At 50.0% G+C, this 23230-nt stretch overlaps 1 protein-coding gene across 1 annotated transcript; it reads right to left on the bottom strand.

Annotated features, from left to right (window-relative positions):
- Positions 1–9212: 9212 nt before the first annotated feature.
- Positions 9213–23219, bottom strand: LOC142431752 (carboxylesterase 3-like). Its single transcript, XM_075536717.1, has 13 exons — positions 23138–23219; positions 22426–22630; positions 22196–22334; positions 21947–22080; positions 21326–21479; positions 21136–21240; positions 20810–20917; positions 20316–20456; positions 15191–15271; positions 14064–14211; positions 9711–9860; positions 9496–9574; positions 9213–9405 (listed from the first exon to the last, which is right to left on the bottom strand). Exons 1-13 carry the CDS (start codon positions 23217–23219, stop codon positions 9213–9215), a joined length of 1719 nt encoding a protein of 572 aa, XP_075392832.1.
- Between the last annotated feature and the right edge of the window lie 11 nt (positions 23220–23230).

Genomic DNA, 23230 nt, shown 5'->3' with positions numbered 1-23230 from the left:
GAAGCATCTAAGACCTGGAGGAAAGTTGTGTGTTTCATCGATGCTACACTAGATCCTGAGTGACTCATCTCCTTCCCACTAACCCTCTTCAAGGGATGTCCAGTTGTCTACACATGGGCATTAGGTTCCCATTCTTCACTCTCCCTCATTCCCGATGATGCAATTTTTTGCTCTTTGGTGCTTGATACCTGGTCCCTTCGACCCCTTGTGATCACACAGGCTGATGTGTTTCTTCCATGTGGGCGTTGTTGCTTCTGGGCTATATGGCCGCTTGTTTGTCTTCAAGCCTATAAGTCCGTAGACACTATATCTCTTGATTGCCGGGCACCGTCAGCCTTCCTCACCACAATTACTTATGCACACATTTGTCTTCTGTGTTTATATGCGATGTGAGCACACAATGATGATTTTTGTTCTTTGGTGTCTGCTACCTGATCCCTTCAACACCTCTGGATTACAGAGGATGGTGTGCTCCTTCCTTGTGGGCTTTGTTGCTCCCGAGATAAATGCCCGCTTGTTTACCTTCAAGCCTTTAAGACCGCAGACATTATATCTTTGGATAGCCAGGCACCATCAGCTTTCTTCACCACTTTTGCTTATGTACACCTTTGTCTTCAGCAATCGTGTCTGAAGGTGTGTATCATGCAATCACCGCTTAGTTTAGCAAAGTGTTCTTGTATTGAGGGTGTACGAGAGTGGAGTCCCCATGTCCATCTGCTATCCTACTACTAAACCTATAAATATATGCACATAGATCTATTTCACCCATAATAATTTTTATTTACATGCCTCTAATTAGGCTTCTATGTATGCCCTTTGCCTCCTACTTCTTTCCTCTATTTCCTTTTGCTTTCCTCTTGTCCTACTACCATGCTCATTTGGGTTTCAATAATTCCTCTTGGTTACATTGCCTTTGGTCATGCCCTCCTTGCCACTGGTTATGAATCACCTCTTCCCTTCCTCTACCTCCCACTCTCCCATGTCTCCCTGGAATCATCATTCCAATTGTTTTCTTCTCCACATTGTTTATCCAATAGACCTGCTGAGATAATAATATACACATAAAATCTCGACTGTGTCAAACAAAGTGACACATAAAACAAGGTGACAATGGCAACAACAAGAACAAACTAACAAACAAAAAAGCCAATGACATAGAAAATTGGAAAGAAGTAAAAAAGGAAAAAGAAAGAAAGAAAGACAGAAAGAAAGAAAGCAAAACTTGTTAACAGTTCAAGGTCTGTTTGTTAGGATTGTTTTCCAGACAAGTCTGGTGCCCTGGCCCCAATGTCTATTTTTGATACACCCTCGGGACTTCCTTGCTCTGCCCCCACCCCCGCCCTCTGCCGTACTATTGCACGCCTTTAGTGTTTTGCCTCAGTGTGGTGGGGTCATCTCGGGCACATATCCTACACTGTGTCTGCAGTGCTGTGTCATGTGGGGGCCATGGGTCAGTGCAGGATGTCGCATCTCACAGTGGGGCCAGCCATATGGTCCTCTCTGTGCATTGGGCGCTCTGAGCAGGGCTATTGACCTCTGAGCCTGGTGGGCCATGATGTGCTCCACTCCCTTCCTCCCACTTCATTAGCTGCAGCTTCCTTCTGGGTATGGAAGTCAGTTGCTTTCCCTCACCAGACGGTCTATTTTTATTCTATGTGACACTCCCTCCATGGTGGGGTCAGGCTGATTCTAGTTGGGACCAGCCATGTAGTGTGGGAAGAGGTCAAAGGCTTACAGACATCCTCCCCAGGGTAGTTAGTCACCCGACTACAGGGTAGGCCTCTAGGACAGTTAGTCAACCAGACTATATGGCAGGCCTCACTCCCTGCTACTGGGGACAATAAACTATTCCTCCTTGAGGCCTGAGACCAAGTGTTCACACCATACTGATAATGGTTCCTATGGAGATCTAGGGAATAGGTCAAAGTTAGGCCGCCATCCTAAACCTAGGATCTGCCCATCTTGTCACATGTATAACCCCAATCCCTCCCCTTCCTATTGCGTGTATGTCCCTAGACCACCCCCTCTCATTACTGTATTACCTATAGGACAGCCCCTTCCTGTGACATATGTCCTCACCTGTAATTAGGGGGCTTGCACGTCCCCAGAAAAGATAAAAGGGGCCGGGGCTACCATTAAACTCTTTCCCTCCACGTGGACCATCGAGTGGAGCTGAGGTGAGCATGCTACCATGAATTGTGACTGACTCCCATTTATTTCTATACTTCACTTCTATCTCTCATGCTATGATCTTTACTATGATCTTTACTTATTATCACTGTACAATTGCGCCTACTGGACCCGTAATGATGTGTTAGGAGCTGGCTTCCCCTGATATATGGCGCCCATTATGTGGGGCCCTGTAGGAACAGAACTCTTTTGAGTTATATCCCGTGTAACAATTGTACGACCTCATTGGACAGTGAGGGTGAATCGGGACATTTTTTTTAGTTTATTTTTAAGTGTGTTTTAGTCCGAGTGAGATATGGGTCAGGCAAAGAGCAAGGATACAGAGTATGGTATCATTCTTTGACACACACAGCTCTAACTTAAGTGAGGCACAACTAGAGTATCCAACAGCCACAAGCCGAAGCGATGTACTCAGCAACAGCATGGAGAAGCAGGTCTTGAAGGAGCCTTACACTCTAGCCACACAATCCATGGATGGTTTTGCCCACAGGTAGTGTAGCACACAGCTTGAGGCAGAAACTAGCTAAAGCAGCAGCTACTGGTCTGAAAACCAGGGAGCAAAGAAGAGGGAGGGCATTCCAGAGCCTTTTACCTTATTGCCCTCCCAACAAGTTGTGGCCTGATTAATCTGCACTCACATGTTGCTACTGAGCTAATTGGCACAAGAAACCCAACTACCACAGTCTACCCATTGCTGTCTGGCACTTACACACAATTACATTGTAAACAATATAAATTTAGACATTAAAGAAATCACTCACACCTCACATCATCCATTGATTATGCATATAAATAAAAACATAATGAATCTATTCGTTTCTGGTATATTGTACATGAACAAAGGAAATATATCCAATAAGCACATATGAAGAAACAATACAAACAATCACAAACCTCGCTTGTACAACTGGTCACATGGTTGTAACTGATAGGTAGGGTAGAACTACCTGCGTTGACTACCCATCTGCATTGCATTTGCCCTCGCCCAGCACCTCAGCTTCCCATAGTTCTTTGCCTTCACTCCTGAGGGCTCTGGGTTATTAGATGTTTTATCAGGATTGGGTTACTTAGTTTATCATTTACTTAAATCACAGGGCACAGTACTAATAAGAGACGGTATATGTGATGTCCTGGCATCCAGACATATTCTTCTTTACCCCCATTATGTAGCTCCAGTACAATTTCTCTTTGGTAATGAGGATCAATCACACCACGCAGTACAGTGACAACCTCCTTTACCTGTTAATCCAAAGGCATGAAGAACCCAAAGAAGCCAGGGGGCATTCTCAGCTGCCATTTCTCTGGAATCAGGGCTGTGTTTCCAGATAGGGAGTTCCTTCCATTGGAACTGCAGCTCCAGGCCAGAAGAGCATAGGATTGCTGGGACAGGAAGCAAAAATGTTGCAAGTGGATCATTAAGTAAGTGGTGCCACTCTGGCTTCCACCCCTTGGTTCTTGGACCCATGAATTCTGGCTACGGGAGACACAGCATCATGTATTGGCCACTGGTTTAGAGCATATCCAGTCTCCTGGAGGTCACTTTCACAGCCCCACGAGGTGTTGCCTCCAAGCTGGCACTATTATTGTGCCCGAGGAGGCCATTCCATCGTGTTATCAAGCCAGCAGCTTCAGGACGATCAGGAACAGGATACAACCAGTGCATTCCATGGGAATGGGTCCATTTGCACACCTCTTCTGCTATGAAATGAGTTCCTTGATCTGACAATGCTTTGTGGGATGCCATACCGTGGATAAGGCATTTTGTAATCTATGAATGGCTACGTTGGCAGAAGCACTGCATGCTGGGAAGACAAATCCATATTCAGAGTAGGTGTCTATTCCAGTAAGAACAAAATGTTGTACCCATCCCCTCACAGAAGGGTCACAAAAAGGGACAAACCAGCCAGGGTGCAGTATAGCACCCACAAAACACACAATATTTCCAAAGTTCTTTAATGCTTCCTCCCCCACACCATCCTGACCCCAGTTCTACCTTACAAATCTGGTTAGACAGGAGCATGCCAACTGGTACAGATAAGAGCTCTTGACACGGAATCCAGGACAGATAAATCCTTCGGGAACAGTAATGCGGTTATCGATACAATGAGGACAGGGGGAAGGTGGGGTGAGCAGGGGAAGAAATGGGAGCAAATTGCAGTAATCATTGTATATATCCCACCCAGACTCATCCGCTAAGGGGATGACCAAGAGAAACATAGGTGAACCGAGATCGCCGATGGTGTAAGATGTGAAAATAATAATTATTTATCACGGGATCATGAGAGATGGATGGTGGGAGAGGGAGGGAGGGGGAAAAGTGTAGCTGATACCAAGGACTCAAGTAAAAGGGAAATGCTTTGTAAATGATGGTGGCCACATATGTACAAATGTACTTGATACAATTAAGGTATGGGTTGTTATAAGAGCTCTAAGAGCCTCTAATACAATGATTTATTAAAGAAAAATAAACAAAACAAAAAAAAAACCGCTGTCCATGACATAAGTAGTCCAATGTAATCAATGTGACAACAGGTTGCTGGTTGATCTTCCTGAAGAATGGTCCCTTATCGGGGACTCAGAGCTGGATTCTGCTGCTGGCAGATGGCGTGCTCAGCATGGTAGAAGCCAAGTTGGTGGTCTTTTGTGTCACATGGTCACTTGGTCAGAGTAGCATACCCACATGACGGATATGTTGCCTTGAAAATCCAAAAACGAAGATTAGGAGATGTGACTCCTGTTTCTGTGTGTGTGTGTGTGTGTGTGTGTGTGTGTGTGTGTGTGTGTGTTGAGGGGCAGGGGGTGGGTGGCATAGATGAAATACCTTATCCTTCACTTTAGTAGGAATATCTCGACATGCCCCAGACCACTGGATCCCCTAGAAATTTTACTGAGGTGGAGGGTGCCTTAATCTTCATTGGGTTGATTTCCTCCCCTCTTGGACACAGTTGTATCAATGAACCTAGAGTCCTTGATACATCTTCCTAAGTAGGTCCAGTCTGCAAAATGCCAACAATATAATGGACATATTGTGTGGAAGAGACAGACAGCTAAGCAACCTTCGGACTAAATTATGGCACATGGCAGGAGAGCTGATGTACCTGTGGGGAAGGGTGGTGACAGTGTATTGTTGTCTTTGACAGCTGGAGGCAAACTGTTTCTGGTGATTCCTTAGAGACTGGTGTTGAGAAGAAGGCATTGGCCAGATCAACACCCGCATACCATGTACCAGGAGAGGTATTAATTTTCTCAAGCAAAGAAAATGCATCTGTAATGGCATCCACAATTGGAGTCACTACCTGGTGAAGTGTAGGATGATCTATCATCATTTTCCCCAATCCATCCATTTCCTTTGTAAGCAAAATAGGTGAGTTAAATAGGGATGTGGTAGAAATCAGGTCCCTGCATCCTTCAGGTCTTTCATGGTGGCACTATGATGGTGGATTGAATCTCTGCAATCCTCTCGGGAATGTGGTATTACTTTGGGTTTACTATATCCCTAGGCAATGGCAGTTCTAATGGTGTTCACTTGGCCTTTTCTACCATAATAAGCTTTTTTCCTCACTTCAGGGATCCAATATGCCAACTACTAAGTATGTCTACTCCAATGATGCATTCGGGAACTGGGGAAATAGTGACAGGATGGGTTCAGGGGCACATGGTGCACAGGGGCACACATCACTGGACACACGTTAAGGTGCACTTGACCTAAAACTCCATGAATAACTTGACCTCCATAAGCTCCCTCTCTGTCTGGTGCACCTTCAAAACATTTTGGGTCTCCTGGAAGTAGTGTCAGTTTAAAGCCAGAGTCAGTGTAGTAACACCTGAAAATTTGGATTATTTCCCTCCCCCAATGACCAGTCTCTCTGTGAGTGGCCTCAGGCCCCTTGGGAAAGGCTGGAAGAACGACGAATAGTGTGAGCCTTTGGTGATGTAGCTGGTTCCGTCTTCAAAGAGACCTGTCTACCCTCATTCAAGGGGCTGTGAGTCTGTAAACTGTCTCAAGTCTGGGAATTGATTGAGGAGCCATGACTCTTTCTTCTGGTGATTTCAGTTGAAGCGCTCTTCGCCCCACTTAGCATTCTTTAGACCGTAGAGATCACATAAATATTTCATAAGTTTCCCACGTGTTTCACTCCTAGGGACACCTTGGCTAAGTAGCAAGTGCCACACAAGAGAGATTACTCCATTTACCCTGTGTTCTCACTCTCTCCTTGTGACCCCACACACTGTCATGGAGACCGATTTACTTTTCACTCCCTCTCCCTGCTTGAGGGGACAGGTGCAGGTCCTAGTGGACAGTCTCTTCATCCTGGATGAAAATAGAAGGCTTTCAATGTCACATGGAGATCTTGAACTCAAAGAGAAAGAACCTGAACTTGTCCTTGGGTGACAGAAAGTGGCTGGAGCTCTGGAACAATGGAGTGACACGGTGCAAAGCCTCTCTGGGGTCATGTATGTGTAAACGCACTTTCTCAGAGCAGAACAGGTCCCAATGTCAAGTGGCAGGGTGGTGACATTACTTTTTTAGGGATCCTCTCTGCCTGGCTCTGATACAGTCACCAGATGACTGTGTGGAACTAAGTAGTAGACCATATGCGACATTTATGGTCAGTTTGAGTTGCCTCTCCATTGGGCATATAGAGGAGCCATCTTAGATGCAGGAGCAGAGAGAATCCCGGAACGATGAAGGAGGAAGAGCGACCAGAAAAATTAGCTTGGAATCCCTGCCTGACATGTAGGCAGCAGATGCCATGCCACACAGAGACCAGAGGAAGAGGCCAGGGAACGCTGAGACAGAGCAGAGAAGCAGTGTGGAGACTATAAGGCTGTAAGACAGAGGAGCAGACTGGCTTCCTGGCCATGGAGGCAGATGCCAAGGTGCCATGTGGAAGAGAGGCTGAGGATTGGAAAGAGACTTGGCTGCCTGCTGAGGAGAGGTGTTAGTGTGAACCTCTGATTCTGTATTCATGTTTTCTGGTCCTGACTTGTGGTAACCTGTATTAGTCTGCTAGACCAGAGAAACATAATGTATAGATACTCATAATGTGTAAGAAAAAGCTTGATGTACAACAGCAATTGAGTATTGAGATAACATCTCAGCGCAGTGTGGATCAAGTCCATAAGACTTGTATTAGCCCATCTGTCCGATACCAATCTATAAATTCCTCTGCAGACCTAGGCAACACTAGTAATGATGCTGATTGCAGGAAGACCACTGGCCATTGGGTGGAAAGTCTTCTGGATCCATTGGCAGTGGAAGCTTCTCAATATTGGCAGGGTCTCCACCTGGCTCTTCCAGCTCCAGGGCTCTAGGACACTCCATATGTTATGTCACCAGGACTAGACAGCAGAGAGTGTGTCTCCCACTTCCAGGGTGGAATACAGGAGCTCCCAGAATGCTCTCAAGAAGGCCATGCCCACACAGAGGCTCATTGGCTATCGCCTGGTTGACAAGCTAGACTCCACCCCTTCCCAAGTAGTCAGGAGATTATGTTAATGCCACATCCCCATTCTGAGACCCTCTGTAAGACAGGTGGGTTGGCCCCTTCTTTTCTCTGGGACAAGAGCCTGCAGGTCACACTAGTCTACACATGCTCTTCCACCTGTACCTTGTTGGTATTCTGGGTAGGGGTTGAGGTCCCCCAGTAGTTGCCCTCCCCACCTGGAAGGGATGGAGGAAACCAGTCAAGCCACAATGGATTCAGGCTCATGGGCAGGGAGGTGGACAGCCCAGGCTGTAGTGCTCCCTCTGGTGGCAAGCCCTGCTGTTCAAGGGCCAAGTCTGGGCAGAACGCAAGAGAGGGAACCATGTCCCAAGGCCGTCCCCTACCCTAGTCTGAGCACTCTGGGATGGACCTCTGCTCTAGGGGGACCACCCTGATGTCCCAGGAGTCCCTCACTCATCCCAGAACCCATTCTCTTGGAGGCCTGACCATGGCTTTGGCCCCTAAAGGGCCCAGGTTCAAATCTACAGCCACCATTCAACAAGTGTCTCAGACATTCACTCTCTCACTGTGGTAGTGACATGATTTTCTGTCAACTTGAAGATGTGTGAAAGTGTAGGGGTGGAATCCAACCTGTAAATCAGGTCACACAGCCTGATAGTGCTTCCTTGAGGCTGTGGCCTACTCATAAGGAGGATGGTGTGTACCTCCTTTTCCCTCTACCAAAATGCCTTCCTGCCTGCTGGGATTTTGCTGACCACTCTGAGAGTGGCCAAAGCCCTGCCGTATTTCCACTGACCTTGAACTCACACAACTCTGAACCCACTGACCTGAGATCGTCCAGTATTCTATATCATTGCATAAGGTTGTGTGCGTCTGATGAGGGAGTTATGGACTAGTATTGAACTTACAGACTATAGACTTGAGTCAGGATGGAAGGGCCATTTTATTGATATTTAATTACTTCCTGATATAAAGCACTTTGAGATATACATATATATGACTGCCACTGGGTTTCTTTCTCTAGAAAACCCAGCCTAACACATTCACTAACTAGTCGTCACAGCACCACACACTCAGCATCCATTACTCCCTGTCCTGCCCAGTCCTGGTGTGGCCACACTGAAGAGGGTCACACCAAGGATTCCCTCTCCCAGAACCCTCCTTAGACAAGGAGATTGACAAGGACATAGAAGCATTAGTTTAAGTGGACTCTGCTGTAATACACAAGACTTAGGACTACTCAGTCCAGAGAAGGCAGAGAAGAGATTCTGGAGGAAGGGATGCCAGAAAGAGGCTGAAAATGAACTAGGACTGGTCATCATAGACAGGGGAAGGTACTACAGGGACAGGGAGGTGCTTGTACAAAGGCTCAGGGGGATAGCGGATGGGGGTAACCTGGTGACATTTCCTAAGAGAGCCCACACCAGTCTAGGAGGCGTTGAGCCTGTTTAAGGGACATGAAACATGGTAGCCTGGATTGAAGTGTTCACCAGCCAGGGGACAAGGAGGTTTCCTTGCTGACATTCTGCCATCCCTTGTGGTGGCCCCATCCCAGCAGGCCCAGACCATGTCTCAGACCTCCTCCGGGGCCACCCTTTCCTTCTTCTGCTCCTGCTGTGGAGTCTGGGTGGGGAGCATCTCTGCCCAGAGCTGCATCCAGGATTCTCTTAGCTTCTGGCCAGTGCGTGGCTCTGTGCTGATCTGCAGATATTGCTCTGACTGGGTGAAGAGGGGCCACGTAGGCAGCCCCACACCGTTAGGGTCCCTGGAAGGAAGAAATAGGTGTCCTGTGAGTGTTCCAGGGGCGGATCCTGAGTGGCCCAGGTGTTAGGCCAGTTCTGTCGCCCAGACTCACCCAGTGCGGGCAAACTGTGTCCACTGGGCCATCATGGTGAGGCTCAGCTGCTTCTCCTCCTCTGTGGCCTCTGGGAAGGCTGGTGGGAAAAATGGACCAGTATCAGGGTCAGGCAGCAAATACAGTTCCCCTAGGTGTTTCCAAGACCTCTGCTTCTACAAGTCCCACCCCTGTCCTGGAGGTCTGCCTGCTTAAGGTTGCAGGTCTGTGCTCACCCAGGAGGGAACTCTCGTCCATGAGGAAGGGGCCCCCAAACAAGAAGGTCAAATCAGCCCCATGGTCAGCTTTCACCCAATCTGGCCTGACTTTCACAAAGGAACTGGGTCGATGCCTGAACTCATAGAAGAAGACAGGAAGCCCGTAATCTGCAGAGAGGGCAGGATCAGATTTCAGTGGCCACAGCCTGATCAGAACCTACCTTTGGCACACCAGGCCGGTCAGATCTGTGAGGGAGTGAAATTTCTTGCTTTAAAAAAAACCAAAAAACTTTTATTGGGACTTCTTACATCTCATGTGTGAAGCACATTTGCACATATGCCACCATCATCCTTTTTTAAGCATTCTCTTCACACTTGAGCCCCTGATATAACCACCCCATTTCTTTTTTTTTTTTAAACGTTTTATTAGGGGCTCATACCACTCTTATCACAGTCCATACATATACATACATCAATTGTATAAAGCACATCTGTACATTCTTTGCCCTAATCATTTTCTTTTCTTTCTTTCTTTTCCCTTTTCTTTTTTTACATTTTATTAGGGACTCATACAACTCTTATCACAATCCATACATATACATACATCAATTGTATAAAGCACATCCATACATTCCCCGCCCCAATCATTCTCAAAGCATTTGCTCTCCTCTTAAGCCCTTTGCATCAGGTCCTCTTTTTCCCCCCCCTCCCTCCCCGCTCCCCCCTCCCTCATGTGCCCTCTGTAATTTATACATCATTATTTTGTCATATCTTGCTCTATCCGGAGTCTCCCCCACCCCCTTCTTTGTCGTCCCTCTCCCAGGGAGGAGATCACAAGTGGATCCCTGTAATCAGTTCCCCCTTTCCAACCCACTCACCCTACGCTCTCCCAGCATCGCCCCTCACACCCTTGGTCCTGAAGGTATCAGCCACCCTGGATTCCCTGTGCCTCCAGCCCTCATATGTACCATTGTACAACCTCTGCCCTATCCAGCCCTGCAAGGTAGAATTTGGATCATGGTAGTTGTCCACCCCATTTCTTACCCCTCCCTTCTTCACCCACACTCCTTTACAAATCCTTGATCAGTTACAGATTATTTTTTTCATATATTACATCGGTCTTCGCGGACCTCACCCACTTTTTCTTTAATCATACCTCTTGGCAAGGGGTTCTAGATTTATCCTTGTGATCGATTCTCCCTTTCTCCCCCAACCATCCCTAATCCTACTTGTTTTTTTACTCTCATTGTTGGCCCGAGGGGTTTATCTATCCTGGATTCTCTGTGTTATGGGCTCTTTTCTGTAGCAGTGTGCATGCTCTGGTCTAATCTGATTTGTAAGATAGATTTGAGGTCATGATAGTGGGGTTAAGGAAGCACCAAATAACTAGAGGAGAGCTGTGTGTTTCATAGGTGCTATTCTGTACCCTGACTGGATAATCTCTTGCCTGTTACCCCTCTGTGAGGGGATATCCAATTGTGTACAGATAGGCATTGGGTCTCTGCTCCATGCACATCCCACCCCCCACCATTCACCTTGGGCATGGTTTTGTTCTGCGTCTTAGATGCCTCTTACATGACTCCATTGACACCTCATGATCACACAGGCTGGTGTGCTTCTTCCATGTGGGCTTTGTTGCTTCTGAGCTAGATGGCTGCTTCTTTATCTTCAAGCTGTGAAGACCCCAGATGCTATATCTTTTAATAGCCGGGCACCATCAGCTCTCTTCATCACATTTGCTTATGCATCCAATTTGTCCTCAGTAGTTGTGTGGGGAAAGTGAATATCACAGAATGCCAGATTGTTATGACAAAGTGCTCTTGAGTTGAGGCCTAATATCCATGTGCAACCTTGATTCTAACATATAGATATGAGTTTATAGTTCTATTCCCCTATCAGTGTATATGTATTTACTTATGTACATCTGTGTATTTAGGCCTCTATAAATGCCCATTGCCTCCTGGTTCTTTCCTCTATTTCCTTTTACTTTCCTCTTGTACCACCATCATGTTCGGCATTCATTTGGGTTTAGTAATTCATCGCTGGTACATTGCCCTTGATTAAGCCCCACTAAGCATCCTACAACCTTCCTTGCATTGATTAGAGGTCACTTGTTCCCTTGTCCCCGAGTTGGTTTCACACACCCCTTCCTTTCTTCCCCACCCCTTCTCCTGTATTACCGCTGATCCATTGTTCTCTTTCTATTCATTGCAAAATGATTTATCCTGCCTGTATTTTCTAGATAGACAGGAAGACACATTAATAAGTGCAAAAACCAAGCAAAGCCAAATAAGAAGACAAAGGAAGTCAAATTCAAAGAAACAAGAACAACAAAACAAAACAAAATAATAACAAAAAGAAAGCTACTTATGAAAATTGAAAATCCTATAAATAGTTGAGGGTCTGCTTTTCGCCTTCATGAGTGTTTTACAGTTGAGTCTGGTGGGGTGTCACAGTCTGTCCCCAAAGTCTGTTTTTTGTATTCTCTGGGGGTTTCATGAATCTGCTCCCCCTGCTGCTCTGCTGCCTGCCCTCAGAGCCTCGCCCCAGAGTGATGGGTCAGACCGTGCACTATTCCTGCACTGGGTCTCCAGTGCTGTCCCTGGCAGCACCATGGTTCAGTGAGGGACGCCATGTATCCTGGTGGGGCTGGCCCTATGGTCCTCCCTGTGCATTGTCTGCTCTGAGCAGGAACCTTATCCTCGGGGTTTGGTGGGCCAGGATGTCCACATGAGTGAAATTTCTTAATATGCCCCATGGACTCAAGCCTCTAGAATCACCACCAGTTTGGGTGGCACTATGCAAACAGGTGTGTAATCCTAATAGAGGGGACTGGTTGGATTCTGTTCCCAAGCCGGCGGCTGTAGAGATGAGTGATCTTGGAAGAGCAGAGGAGAGGCTTGCTGACAGCCTTGGCAAAGCATGTCCAAGACCTTTGTCTGAGTTGTGGGGGCCACTGAGACCAGATGTATCAGAGACTGGGGAACAGAACCAAGACTGTGAGGTACCTGGAGACTGGAGCCTATGGGACTGTGAGACAGAGTGACAAGCTGGATGACTTTCTCTGGTGGCTGAGGAAACTAATGACTGTGTCCCTACTGTGTGCTGCTCTGGACTTGGGATAGCCTACTGCCTCCCCTGCAAACTCCCCTTAACTGTGTATCTCCTCTGTGAGTTCAGTGGGTCTGTTGCAAGGAATTATTGACCCCAGCAGAAATGTAGAGGGGCTTGGGAGGAATGGTTGGTGTCAGAAGAGGTTGCCTACCACTGGCTCATGGTAATAGGCAAGCCAAAGGAGGTAGGGACTTTGAATGCATTGCTGCTTATTGGAATATCAATACCAGAAAGACTAGAGGTGGTGACCAGGGCTATCAGGGATCCCTGAAGGAGCTTGGACTCAGTGCTGGGCCCCATGCTGTGCGCTTTGTTGGGGTAATCCATTTCCTGCTCAGGGCTCTCTCACAGGCTAGACTGCTATCATCCATCCTACAACTGAGGAAGCAGGCATGGATGTGTCAGTTACCCTGCCAAGGTTACACAGTGAGGACCCTGAGGCTTTCTAGGGCTCTCTGAGCTCATCCTGCAGGCTGGGGAGTGGGGAAGCAAGACTGCTCTCCCAGGAGAAGTGTCCAAAGAAGAAGGCGCTCATCTCTGAATCCCCAGGAACTAGTGTGGGGCCTGCTAATAACCTCTGTCATGTCACAGCAGCTGCCCAGGTCTGGGTTCATTTCCTCTTCTTCAAAGTGCCCTCCTGGGTCGTCTGATGATTCTAGGTCACCTTGGAGACTTATCAAAGTATAGATGTGGAGGCCAACCCTCCAATCAGGTCACAGCCTGATAATGCCTCTTTTGGTGGTATTTCCGTCTAAGTGGGACAAGAGGGAACCTCCTCCTCTCTCTTTGGCCTTGCACCTTCCTGTGGTCTTGACCCCTGCCACTAACTGGAGAACTGCTAGTGTCCTGCCACATTTCTACCCACCTTGGAGCCATGGGACTCCCTCACCTCGGGTCCGTGACTTATGACTTCTGCATGTTTGCATGTGGTGTCCTGAGTCTGAGGAGGGGCCTATAGGCAAGTATAGAACCTGTGGACTTGAGTTGGACTGGGCTGGGACTCCTTTTTGGGCTATTGAATTACATCTTGGTATAAAGCTTTTTCTTACACATAGATGAATGTCACTACACTAGTTTCTTAGACAACCCAGCCAAACAAACCTCCACAGCTGACTCTCCTTTCTGTGCCACTGCTTCCCAGCGTGCTGGCCCCAGGTCTCAGGGAGAGCCCGTCTCCTATCACAGTCAAGTCCCCAGTGATGACCCGGTTCCTGGGTCAGACTGAGAGGTGGGACAGAGGGACAGGGTAAAGCTCACCTCGGAGGCTTCTTGAGAAGTTCAATGTGGGAAAGGTGAAGAAACCATCACTCAGCAAGTGCAGAACAGCATCACGTTGGGTCCCTGGGTCTGAGCTGTTGCCCACGTATTCATCTATGATGGTGCCCATCCGCTCTGGGGGGATGTCCTGATGCAGGAGACCAGGCTCAGGTGTGTTAGGGTCCCATGCTTATGAAAGAACCTCCTGAGAAAACTCACCCTTCCAGCCTGGCCTCCATGTCCCTGAGTGTCTCTCTGTGTATCTGTATTCACTGTCACTGGAGGTTCTCGGTGGATTGTGGGAATGATGAGCTCATGCTCAGAGTCAAAGGCCAGTGTCATGACCACTGCCTGGCGGAGGGACCTCACCCTGGTCAGTGAGTTTCTCTTAGTTCAGACAGTAGGGTAGTGTGTGAAATCACCAACAGATGAGCTGGCTCCGGGCAGGTGCTCCAGTTAAGTTTATGTGAATCAGTGACAGAACACATGAGGCCTCTCTATGCTCCAGAGAACAAGGAGGAGGGTGTGTGGACGGAGAAGCCTTGGGTTTCCCAAGGCTAGAAAGGTACATCGGCTGAGCCCCTCTCAATACCAGCTCCCTGGGAGCTACTTCATAAGCACCCTCTGGTCTGCTTACAACTCTGCTGGGTGGGATGTAGCATACCCACATACTGGGGAAGAAACGGGCAGAGGGGTTAGGAAGACTGTGGGCACTGACTACCTTGGGATCTGTTCTGGGGCCACCGAGCTCCACATGTGACAAATGGTCTTAGTAGAGTTGGTTCAAGGTCAGACTTTGCCCCTTATTCTCTTCCTCCCATGCCCCTCCTCCCAAATACATCGTGCTGCAGAGGGTTGTAATGGGGATTGTGATAATCACTTGTCTTACTCTTGACCACAGTCGCTGGTCGATGGGAGATGCTCTGTAAGAGGCAAATTCTCCAAGATGATGATGATGAACTCAGTGTGTGTTCAGGTCCTGAGTGGAACCCAAATTCAGTATTTGGACCAAGGACTTGGTGGTCGGTAGGCAGTGGTGGGAGTTGCAAGGTAGGGGCAGTGAGCACGCTGCGCTGGGTGGGACACCCCTGGCCGCCCCCTCCCCCTCCCTTTGGCATCTGTCTCACCATTTTGGTCAGTATAGGCCTCAAGGTTGGCAGCATGTCTTCTCGGTGCATCTGCTCAATGTGATCCAGGATACCTGTGGACTGCAGGGACACCAAGTCTGTCTCAGTGCAACCTGACCGCTGTGCCCAGTAGAGACCAGTCAGTTGAGCACGCACAGTCCTATGTCCACATGCCAGAGTGGCCAAACCCGAGTCCACGGTCCACTAAGTTGAAACTTATCCTAATGGAAGTAGCCAGCAATTAGCACAAGAGCGGATAGAGAAATAGTTTGTTCCGCATTTTCATAAAACAACATCATGCCCGAATCCACCTAGGCAGACTCCAGGAAAAACCGAGAACATTAAATGTATTTAGACCTGGTTGTGAGAGCACAGACCACAGCGCCTGACTGCCTGTGTTCAAATCCCAGCTCTGACAGTTATTTCTGTGCCTCAGTTTAATACTCTGTCACAGAGGGATGAAAACATCTGCCTTTCAGCGCTGTTGTGTGCACTGAGTGAGTGAGCACACCTGGAGGCCCAGGCATGCAGTGATCACAACCAGCCTAGAATGTATTCAGGGTCAAACTTCAGCCCCACGAAAAGGACGAGACAAATAACACAATTAAGCCATGGGAAGGTCAACCATGAACACGTATCTCCCAAGAATACATCCAGGAGGCCCAGGCACTTAGGAAAACAAGCTGGCTGTCATTAGCCAGTGCAGAGATGTGACACAACACAGCAATGAGATGCCTCTCACTAGCCTTCCTGAGAAAGCTCACACTGGAGACAACAAGGAATGCTGATGAATCTGGGGACAGACAGACCCCTCATGCTCTGCCCATGGAAAGGACAGATGCTCAGCTACGGTGTCCAAGAGCCAAGCATTTCTTAAAACATTGGAAAAAGAAATGCCCATTGACTCAGCACTCACTCTCTCTATTTGGATTATTTTCCGCACACATAGATACACAACACCCATCAGAAGGACCCAACCAGGGTCCCCATAGCAGATTCACCATTGCCAGATGGAAGAAGAATTAGTGTGAAGGGGACGATGAGAAGGACCCTCTGACTGACCAAACCCCAGTCTGCCCCAGCCCTCATCTATATGGCATTTCTCAGGCGAGCAGCGGTTCTGCTTTGTTTGTTTTTGATTGTCTACTGTAGGCCTTCGATGGGTAATTCCGCCACTTTCACTTCCCGTTCTGGAAATCAAGGTTGGTCATGGTGAATCCACATGGGAAGTTAAACTTTCCACGTTCCCTGCTCAGAGCCTCAGCTGCAGCCTTCATTGGGTTTCGAGTGCCTTTCTGATTTGGGCAAATCCCCGAGGAAGGGAGTTTGACAGTTACTGTACACTGCTGACCACTGTCTGCCCATGGTCCTGCCTGGACACCTCAAGCGTTGGTGCAAAATGCCCTTCATGCAGCTGGATGGAGTCTGACTGGGAAGAGAGATGACGGACAAACCTCAGTGCTCATCCATGGAAGAATTGGTAAACCTATGAGAGTGTCTGCTCATACTGCACCCTAAGAGTAATGATTGCTCATAACAGCTCATAACATGGGGAAGCCTGGAGGGCATCGTGCTGAGAGAAATAAGCCAAATAAGCCCATCACAGAAGGTCAAAATTACATGAAATCTCTGTTGTCGAAAGCCCAGGTAAGTCCATCACAAGAATATAAATGTACTCTGATGGTCACCATGAGAGGAAGGAACAGAGAGAGTACATTAAGTGAGTGGAGGGTAGACATCTACTCACACTGGTGACAGGCAGACACTATCCAGTCAGCGCGAGGTCAGCAACTCTGATGGAAACTGTGAAGATGCTGAGAGGAGAGCACAAATTAAAGACAACAGAGTCCAGTGCTGTGGACACATAGTCCTACAATGATGGGGACGCAAGGGGCGATGCCTGGATGGACACACAGGCTGGAAGGTGAAGGAGGGACTGTAGTACTATACCCATGGATAGATGTGGATTGAACAGAGAATATTTTCCAATGTGCATCTGTCTACGCTTTAAATATATCCCGGAATGTGTTGGAGCCTCAGGGGACAAAATTGTGAAAAATATTCAGGCAAAAAAGAAACCCCTTGAAGGAGGAGTCAACAGGTCTGGGGGTTCAGGACCATGATCTTCTGGACACTAAGGTCAACTGACATGCCGTAGCCCACAAAGAATATGTTCTACCCCTACTTTAGGGAGCAGCAAGTGGGTCTTGAAAGCCTGTCAGCGAAATCTAAGATGCAAATATTAATATCTCCCTGACAGGGGATAGAAGAGTGAAGAACATCCAGGATTTGGGGAAACAATTAGTCCAGCAGATGAATGGACCACGGGAATTTGACTGATCATGACTCTGAGTTCAGAGGAACCAGATGGAGTCTGGCGACCGCTTCCAGTGGATCAGAAAAGGATCACAGAAGAACGTCCTGGAGAGAGCGGAAGAAGAGGTGGAGCAGCCTCGACATCGGAAAGAGGATGTGATCTTAGCAAGGTCTGAGATGGGCACCAGTGTCCTCCAATGAACCCTGGTCCCAAGGACACCAGAAAGGATGCCAGCCACCGTCTGACTGGGCCCCTTGTAGAAGTGAGCTGTGCATGCAGAGGACAGCTGAAGGACAGGACTCCATGGCTCAACGTCCATTGATGGCCACGGGGCTCTTCTGGGTGGGGGTGTGGTCGTGTCAGGAGGAAGTCAGAGTCCTAGAAATCTGAGAGGATTAAAGAATCAAAAGCCCCCAATTCGGAAGCCCGCAGAATTTTGGTCACAAGATGCAATGACGCTCCTTGACTTTGAAGGCTCTTTCTGTTCCCCTCCTCCCTGGTGTCCACTCTGCCCGAGGTGGCTGGTGGAGCAGGATAAGTGCCCGATATTGGGGGGAACAACAATTTTACCACACAGCTGACCAGTGTCACTCAAAACTTTCAAATCCAGCAAACACAACTCAAGTCTAAGACACTGTCACAGCGAATGCGGTGCTCGCAGAGGTGCTGCCTAGATGTAACGTGGAATTCTGCAAAAAACTAAGAAAATCAGAACCATCGTGAGTCACAATGATGTGTCAACATCTGGTCATCAACTAGATGATCACATGGCCATCACTTCCAATGCTCTGAAAAGGACGACCTTAGAAGGTCTCAGAGAGAGAGTCAGAGAACTGTGGGGAACACAGGTCAACGTCTCAACAGAGATGAGGTTTACTGGTCAGCTGGAGATTGGAGAAACCCCCAGACATGGCCCCATGGTCCTCCTTTTTTATTACTTGTCAGCCTCCTCTGGGGAGATCTTTCTAGCTCTGAGGCTCTGTGTTTCTCCTTGCACCCTGGCCCGCCCCACCGGCCGGTTTCCCCCCTCCAGATCCAGAGCTCTGGTCTTTGTTCCTTGTTCCAACCTGATCTGGTAGTTCGACTCTGTCCACCTTTCTCTCTCCCTGTGTCATGGCCAGCCGTAGCTCTCTCTCCTATCTCTGTCCCGGGCTCTCTCTCCATTACAACTTTCCCACCAGTTAGCCCTTTGTTTTCCTTCTCTGTGCCCGGGCCCCCTTGCAGGAGTACAGCTTTGGTCTCTCTGGTGAAACCTCTCGTCTGTGTCTTCTCCCATCTGGATAGTCTCTTGTCTCTCTTTGTCTCTTTGTACCCCTTTACTGTTTCTGTCCCTTCCCCCTGTTTATTTTACTGTTCCTCCAGGTTATCCCTGACTTTGACATTGCTCTCCCCCTTCTCACCATTCTCCCACACCCCCCCTCACCCTAATATCTCTGTCTCTTCATCTCTCGGCCCTCAATCCCTCCATCCCCTTCACACTCAATATCACTTGCTCTCTCTCCCTCCGCTCTCCCCAGCTCCCTCTCTCCTCTGTAGCTCATTTTTCAACCAGACAGTACGAAGGAAGGGAAGGGGAGGAATGAGACCAGTGACTTATGGCTACCTTGGAGTAATCACCCACTGGACATCGTCCAGGACAAATTCAGAGGGCGTCGGAAAGAAGGAAAGATGGATACAGAATCAGGAAACAGAGGGAGAGTGAGGGAGAAATGATATTGCACTGAACGGATTGCATTCAATGACCCGGAGCAAAGTGTGCAGGAATACTCGAGTAGAAACGTGCTCTGCTGTGGAGGCTTCTCTCAAAACGCCATGAAAAAAAAATTTAAGTTACGTTCATGATTCCTGGGTTGTTTGTGAGAACAAGGACCAAAAGTTCACACGCAATATCAGCACAAAGAGATCACATTGAAAAGAAAATGTTTGTCTCAAGCAGGAATGAGTGAACGTGACCTGATACCTGCAGTCTAGGCGCAGCACGCAACACCGGGCTGGTTTTGGTTGTGGAGAAGCAGCCCCACTGCTTGGTGATTCCCCACTTCGGAGGTCACTCAGAAAGTGTGAGGCCAAGTGCCTGCCAGGGTCTTGGCCTCCTTTACACACACACACACACACACACACACACACACATCAGAGAGAGAGGTGATCTAGCAACTTCTTGGATCCTGAGTGCCACAATGGCAGGATTCAATCACAACAAGCACCCAGGTGCATTCTTGGGACCGACTCAAAGGAACAGGTCACAGTGGACAAAAGCCATGCAGGTTGAGATGCCCACTGCACTGTTGGCCCCCGCACTGAGCCCCCTGAAGAAGGAGACTGGAGACGGGACCCTGCTTTGTGGAAGGGATGGCAGTCCTTGAGGGTGACACAGGCTGCCCTCACCACGCAGACACAGCAGAAAGGGATGCTGGGCGACCTGTGCACCTGGCAGGAGCACGGTCCTGCATCCCCAGTACCTTGATGGAGGAATCCTGCCAGGGGGGCAGCCTCCTCTGAGGCAGAGTGCCATGAGCTAGCTCCTCAGAGCCTGATGTATAAACCAGACAGCCAGTCAGCACTTCTAGAGAGTCGCACGGCCCGGAAAGTCCCCTTCACAAAAGCTGGTCTCCAAGAAGGGAGCGCTTGTTTGGTGCCTAGGAAGCTCTAGCTGGACAGCTTTCTCCAAGTCCCTTAAGCCTCCCTGGCTGGGCTTTCTTACTTCTCAAGTGAGGACAACAGTCCCCAGTTCATTAGGCTGTGGTGAGGGGGGGACAGAAGACTGGCCTATGTGGGCCTTGAAGGACAAAGGGCCCTGAGGACACTCACCTTAGGGATGAACCAACCCATCTCATGATTGGTGACACCCAGGAGGAAGGGCACTGGCTGGAACTGCTTATCTGCCAGGAGCTCCTTGGGGTTCTTGGGAAAGAAGGCACCATCCACAGTGATGGGAATAAAGTTCATATTCTGCAGGTGAAAGCAAGCAGGGCCACCAAGTCAGACCCAAGTTAGAGCCAGGGACCACCTGGACCCATGCCTGAGCTGCTGAACTTGGAGGGAAAGTGAGGGATGTAGGGCACCTGGGGGAGGATCAAAGGCACAGAGGGGTGTGCAGTGAGCCTCTGATCAGGACTCAGGACTCCTCTGAGGCAGCCATGGCCCTCTGCTGGGCCCTGCTCTAGCTGGGATTTCATCTCCTCCCCCCCTTAGGGGCTGACCCAGGCCCCACCCCAGAACCTAACTGCTCCTCTGCTCCCGTAGAAACAAGACTTGACCCCTCTGAGCCTGGCCCACCCCTGTCCCCAAGGACGCAGGTGTACCTTCTGGGACTCGGCGGTAAGGACCATGTCTTCAGCTGGCTTCAGCCGGAGGCACTGCAACATCTCAGCGCTGGAGCTAGAGCTGCAGGAAACGGAGTCTGCGAAGGCCTGGGGACAGCCAACGAGGTCCTCTTCCCTCGGCCATCCACCCCCCTCCGCCTGCCTGCCCTCTGTGACTGCAATCGCTGTTCCCCCTGCGCTCCCATGGTCCCTATGCTGTCTTCATGCTAGTGGTCTGGCTCTGTCCACAGGGTGTGCATCCTGAACCCCAAGGGACCAGGTACACACAGGGGTGTTGGGCTCAGGGGGGTGAAGAGGACTCTGACCTGAGCCAGGGACAGTGGGTTGGGATTCAGGACCCCTGGCATGGTGATGACTCCGCTCTGAGCAATGGCTCTGTGGAACAGCCCCTGAGCCAGCGGAGACAGGACCTGGGGCGGCAGGGATACCAAGGGGACAGAGTGAACAAGGGGACAGGGTCCCCCAGCATCCACCCCATGCTGAATGCACACTCACCAGCGCAGAAACGGCCATGGCACCTGCGGATTGTCCAAAAATGGTGACACAGTTGGGGTCGCCCCCGAAAGGGGAGATGTTCCCCTGCACCCAGCGCAGTGCAGCCACCACATCGAGGAGGCCCCAGTTGCCTGGGGCGTGGCTGTCCCCAGTGCTGGCGGGAGGGAAGGGCAGTAGTCAGTGCGGTCTCCTCTCCTGGCAGACGTCTCTGCAGCTTGGTCTAGACCAGCACCCAGCACATTGGGGCCCCTCTTATCCCCTCTGTCTGGCTGGGCTCTGAGCCATGCTGCTCGTGCCGGTGCCCGCGTGTGTGATGATTGGTTCAGCTGGGCTGTCAGCCAGCCCAGGATCTGAAGGCGCGGCAGGAGCCTACTGCTCTCTGTGCCCTAGCCACCCTGAGCCACCCCAGAAGAACAGCCTATGCCCCATGAGCCACGTTCATGATCACCTCTGCCATTGGCTGGCTTCCTTCCCAGGGTGAGGCCTCAGACAGCACCCTTCTCTCCCCAGATAACACGGGCATGGGGGTGGGGGCCGTGCTCACTGCCTGAGAACCCTCATTCCGGCTCTGGGCCTCCCTCTACTCCCTGAGCCACGCAGTCCTCCAGGTGGGCTTCTCACCTGAGGAAACCAGGAATCCCAAGGCGGTACTGCATTGTGACCACCACCACGTCCCCGAAGGCAGCCAGGGCTGACCCATCGTGAGAGGTGGCAGCTTCAATCACGAATGAGCCCCCATGGATCCAAACCATCACCTGCAGAGACAGTCATGCTACATGGGAGTCTGGGGCAGGTTGTGGGCAGGGGAGGGACAGTAGCCTGTGCCGCTTGGGCTGAGCAGGCTGGTGGACGGGCCCTGGATCTGCTCACCGGCCTCTTGGGCCCTGCAGCGGCCCCAGCTGGGCGGTAGATGTTGAGCAGCAGGCAGTCCTCAGAAATGGAGAAAATCTGGTGCTTTCCATTAAGCATGAACCTGGAGCTGTTCATTAGCTCCACATCCTGCAGACACCTGGGCCCAGAGGAGCATGCGGGCAGCCAGTCAGCCCAGTAGCTGGACTCTCTCTAGCTGGCCTGCCTGCCCCACTTTCCCAGGTACTCACATTGGGGGATCCCTCCTGGCATCCCTTATGCCCTCCCAGGGCTGTGCTGGGCGTGGGGCTGAGAACCGGCCTGGTCCCACTGGAGCCTGGGCAAACGGGATGTCCAGGAAGACATCCACAAGGAGGGCTGTGTCCTTCACGGCCACCTGCCAGCCTCGCACTCGACCCTGGGCTGTGAGCACTTCAGGCTGAGGGTCTCCGGGATCTGAGGACGGAGCAGTGGGCCTGGTGAGTGTGTGGCTTTGTCAAGAAGTGGACAACAGGTGGTCTCCATCCACGCAGCACTCCTAGGGCCTGCGGCGTCCAACCCTGTGGCCTCACCTGCCTGCTGCCTTGTAAGACAGGCCCCGGCCCCCTGGAATCCTTTCTCCCTGCCTTGACCTCACTGGACGGCCCTCCAGACCAAACCTAAAGGGAGGAACCAGGCTCTCCTGGCCCTGAGTCCTGATGTGTGACCTTGGCTCAGCCACTGCCCATGCTGAGCATCAAGTTTCTCTTGGGCTAGCTGGGACCAACCTTGGCCAGGCTGCTGTGAGGATACATGAGGTGGGCAAGGCAAAGCCCCCACCCTCCAGCAGAGGATGCACCCTCCAATTTATGAGCCCTTTCCTAAACTGGCTTCCTTCCCAGCAGTGCTGCCTACCACACCAATGTTCCCTTTTCCTTGGGACCCCCACCTGCCAAAAGCTTCTGCCTGATAGGTGTGGCTTACCTGTGGGCATAGTGGGGAGTGCCAGCAGCAGGCAGGCAACCCAGACCTGGGTTTTCACACCAACTCTGGCTGTAATCTCCATGTTCTGGCTCT

This window comes from Tenrec ecaudatus, chromosome 18 (genome assembly GCF_050624435.1).
Source record: "Tenrec ecaudatus isolate mTenEca1 chromosome 18, mTenEca1.hap1, whole genome shotgun sequence".
Classification (NCBI taxonomy): domain Eukaryota; kingdom Metazoa; phylum Chordata; class Mammalia; order Afrosoricida; family Tenrecidae; genus Tenrec; species Tenrec ecaudatus.
Note: the sequence above shows the minus strand (reverse complement) of the source record. Positions and strands in the feature narration are given on the sequence as shown.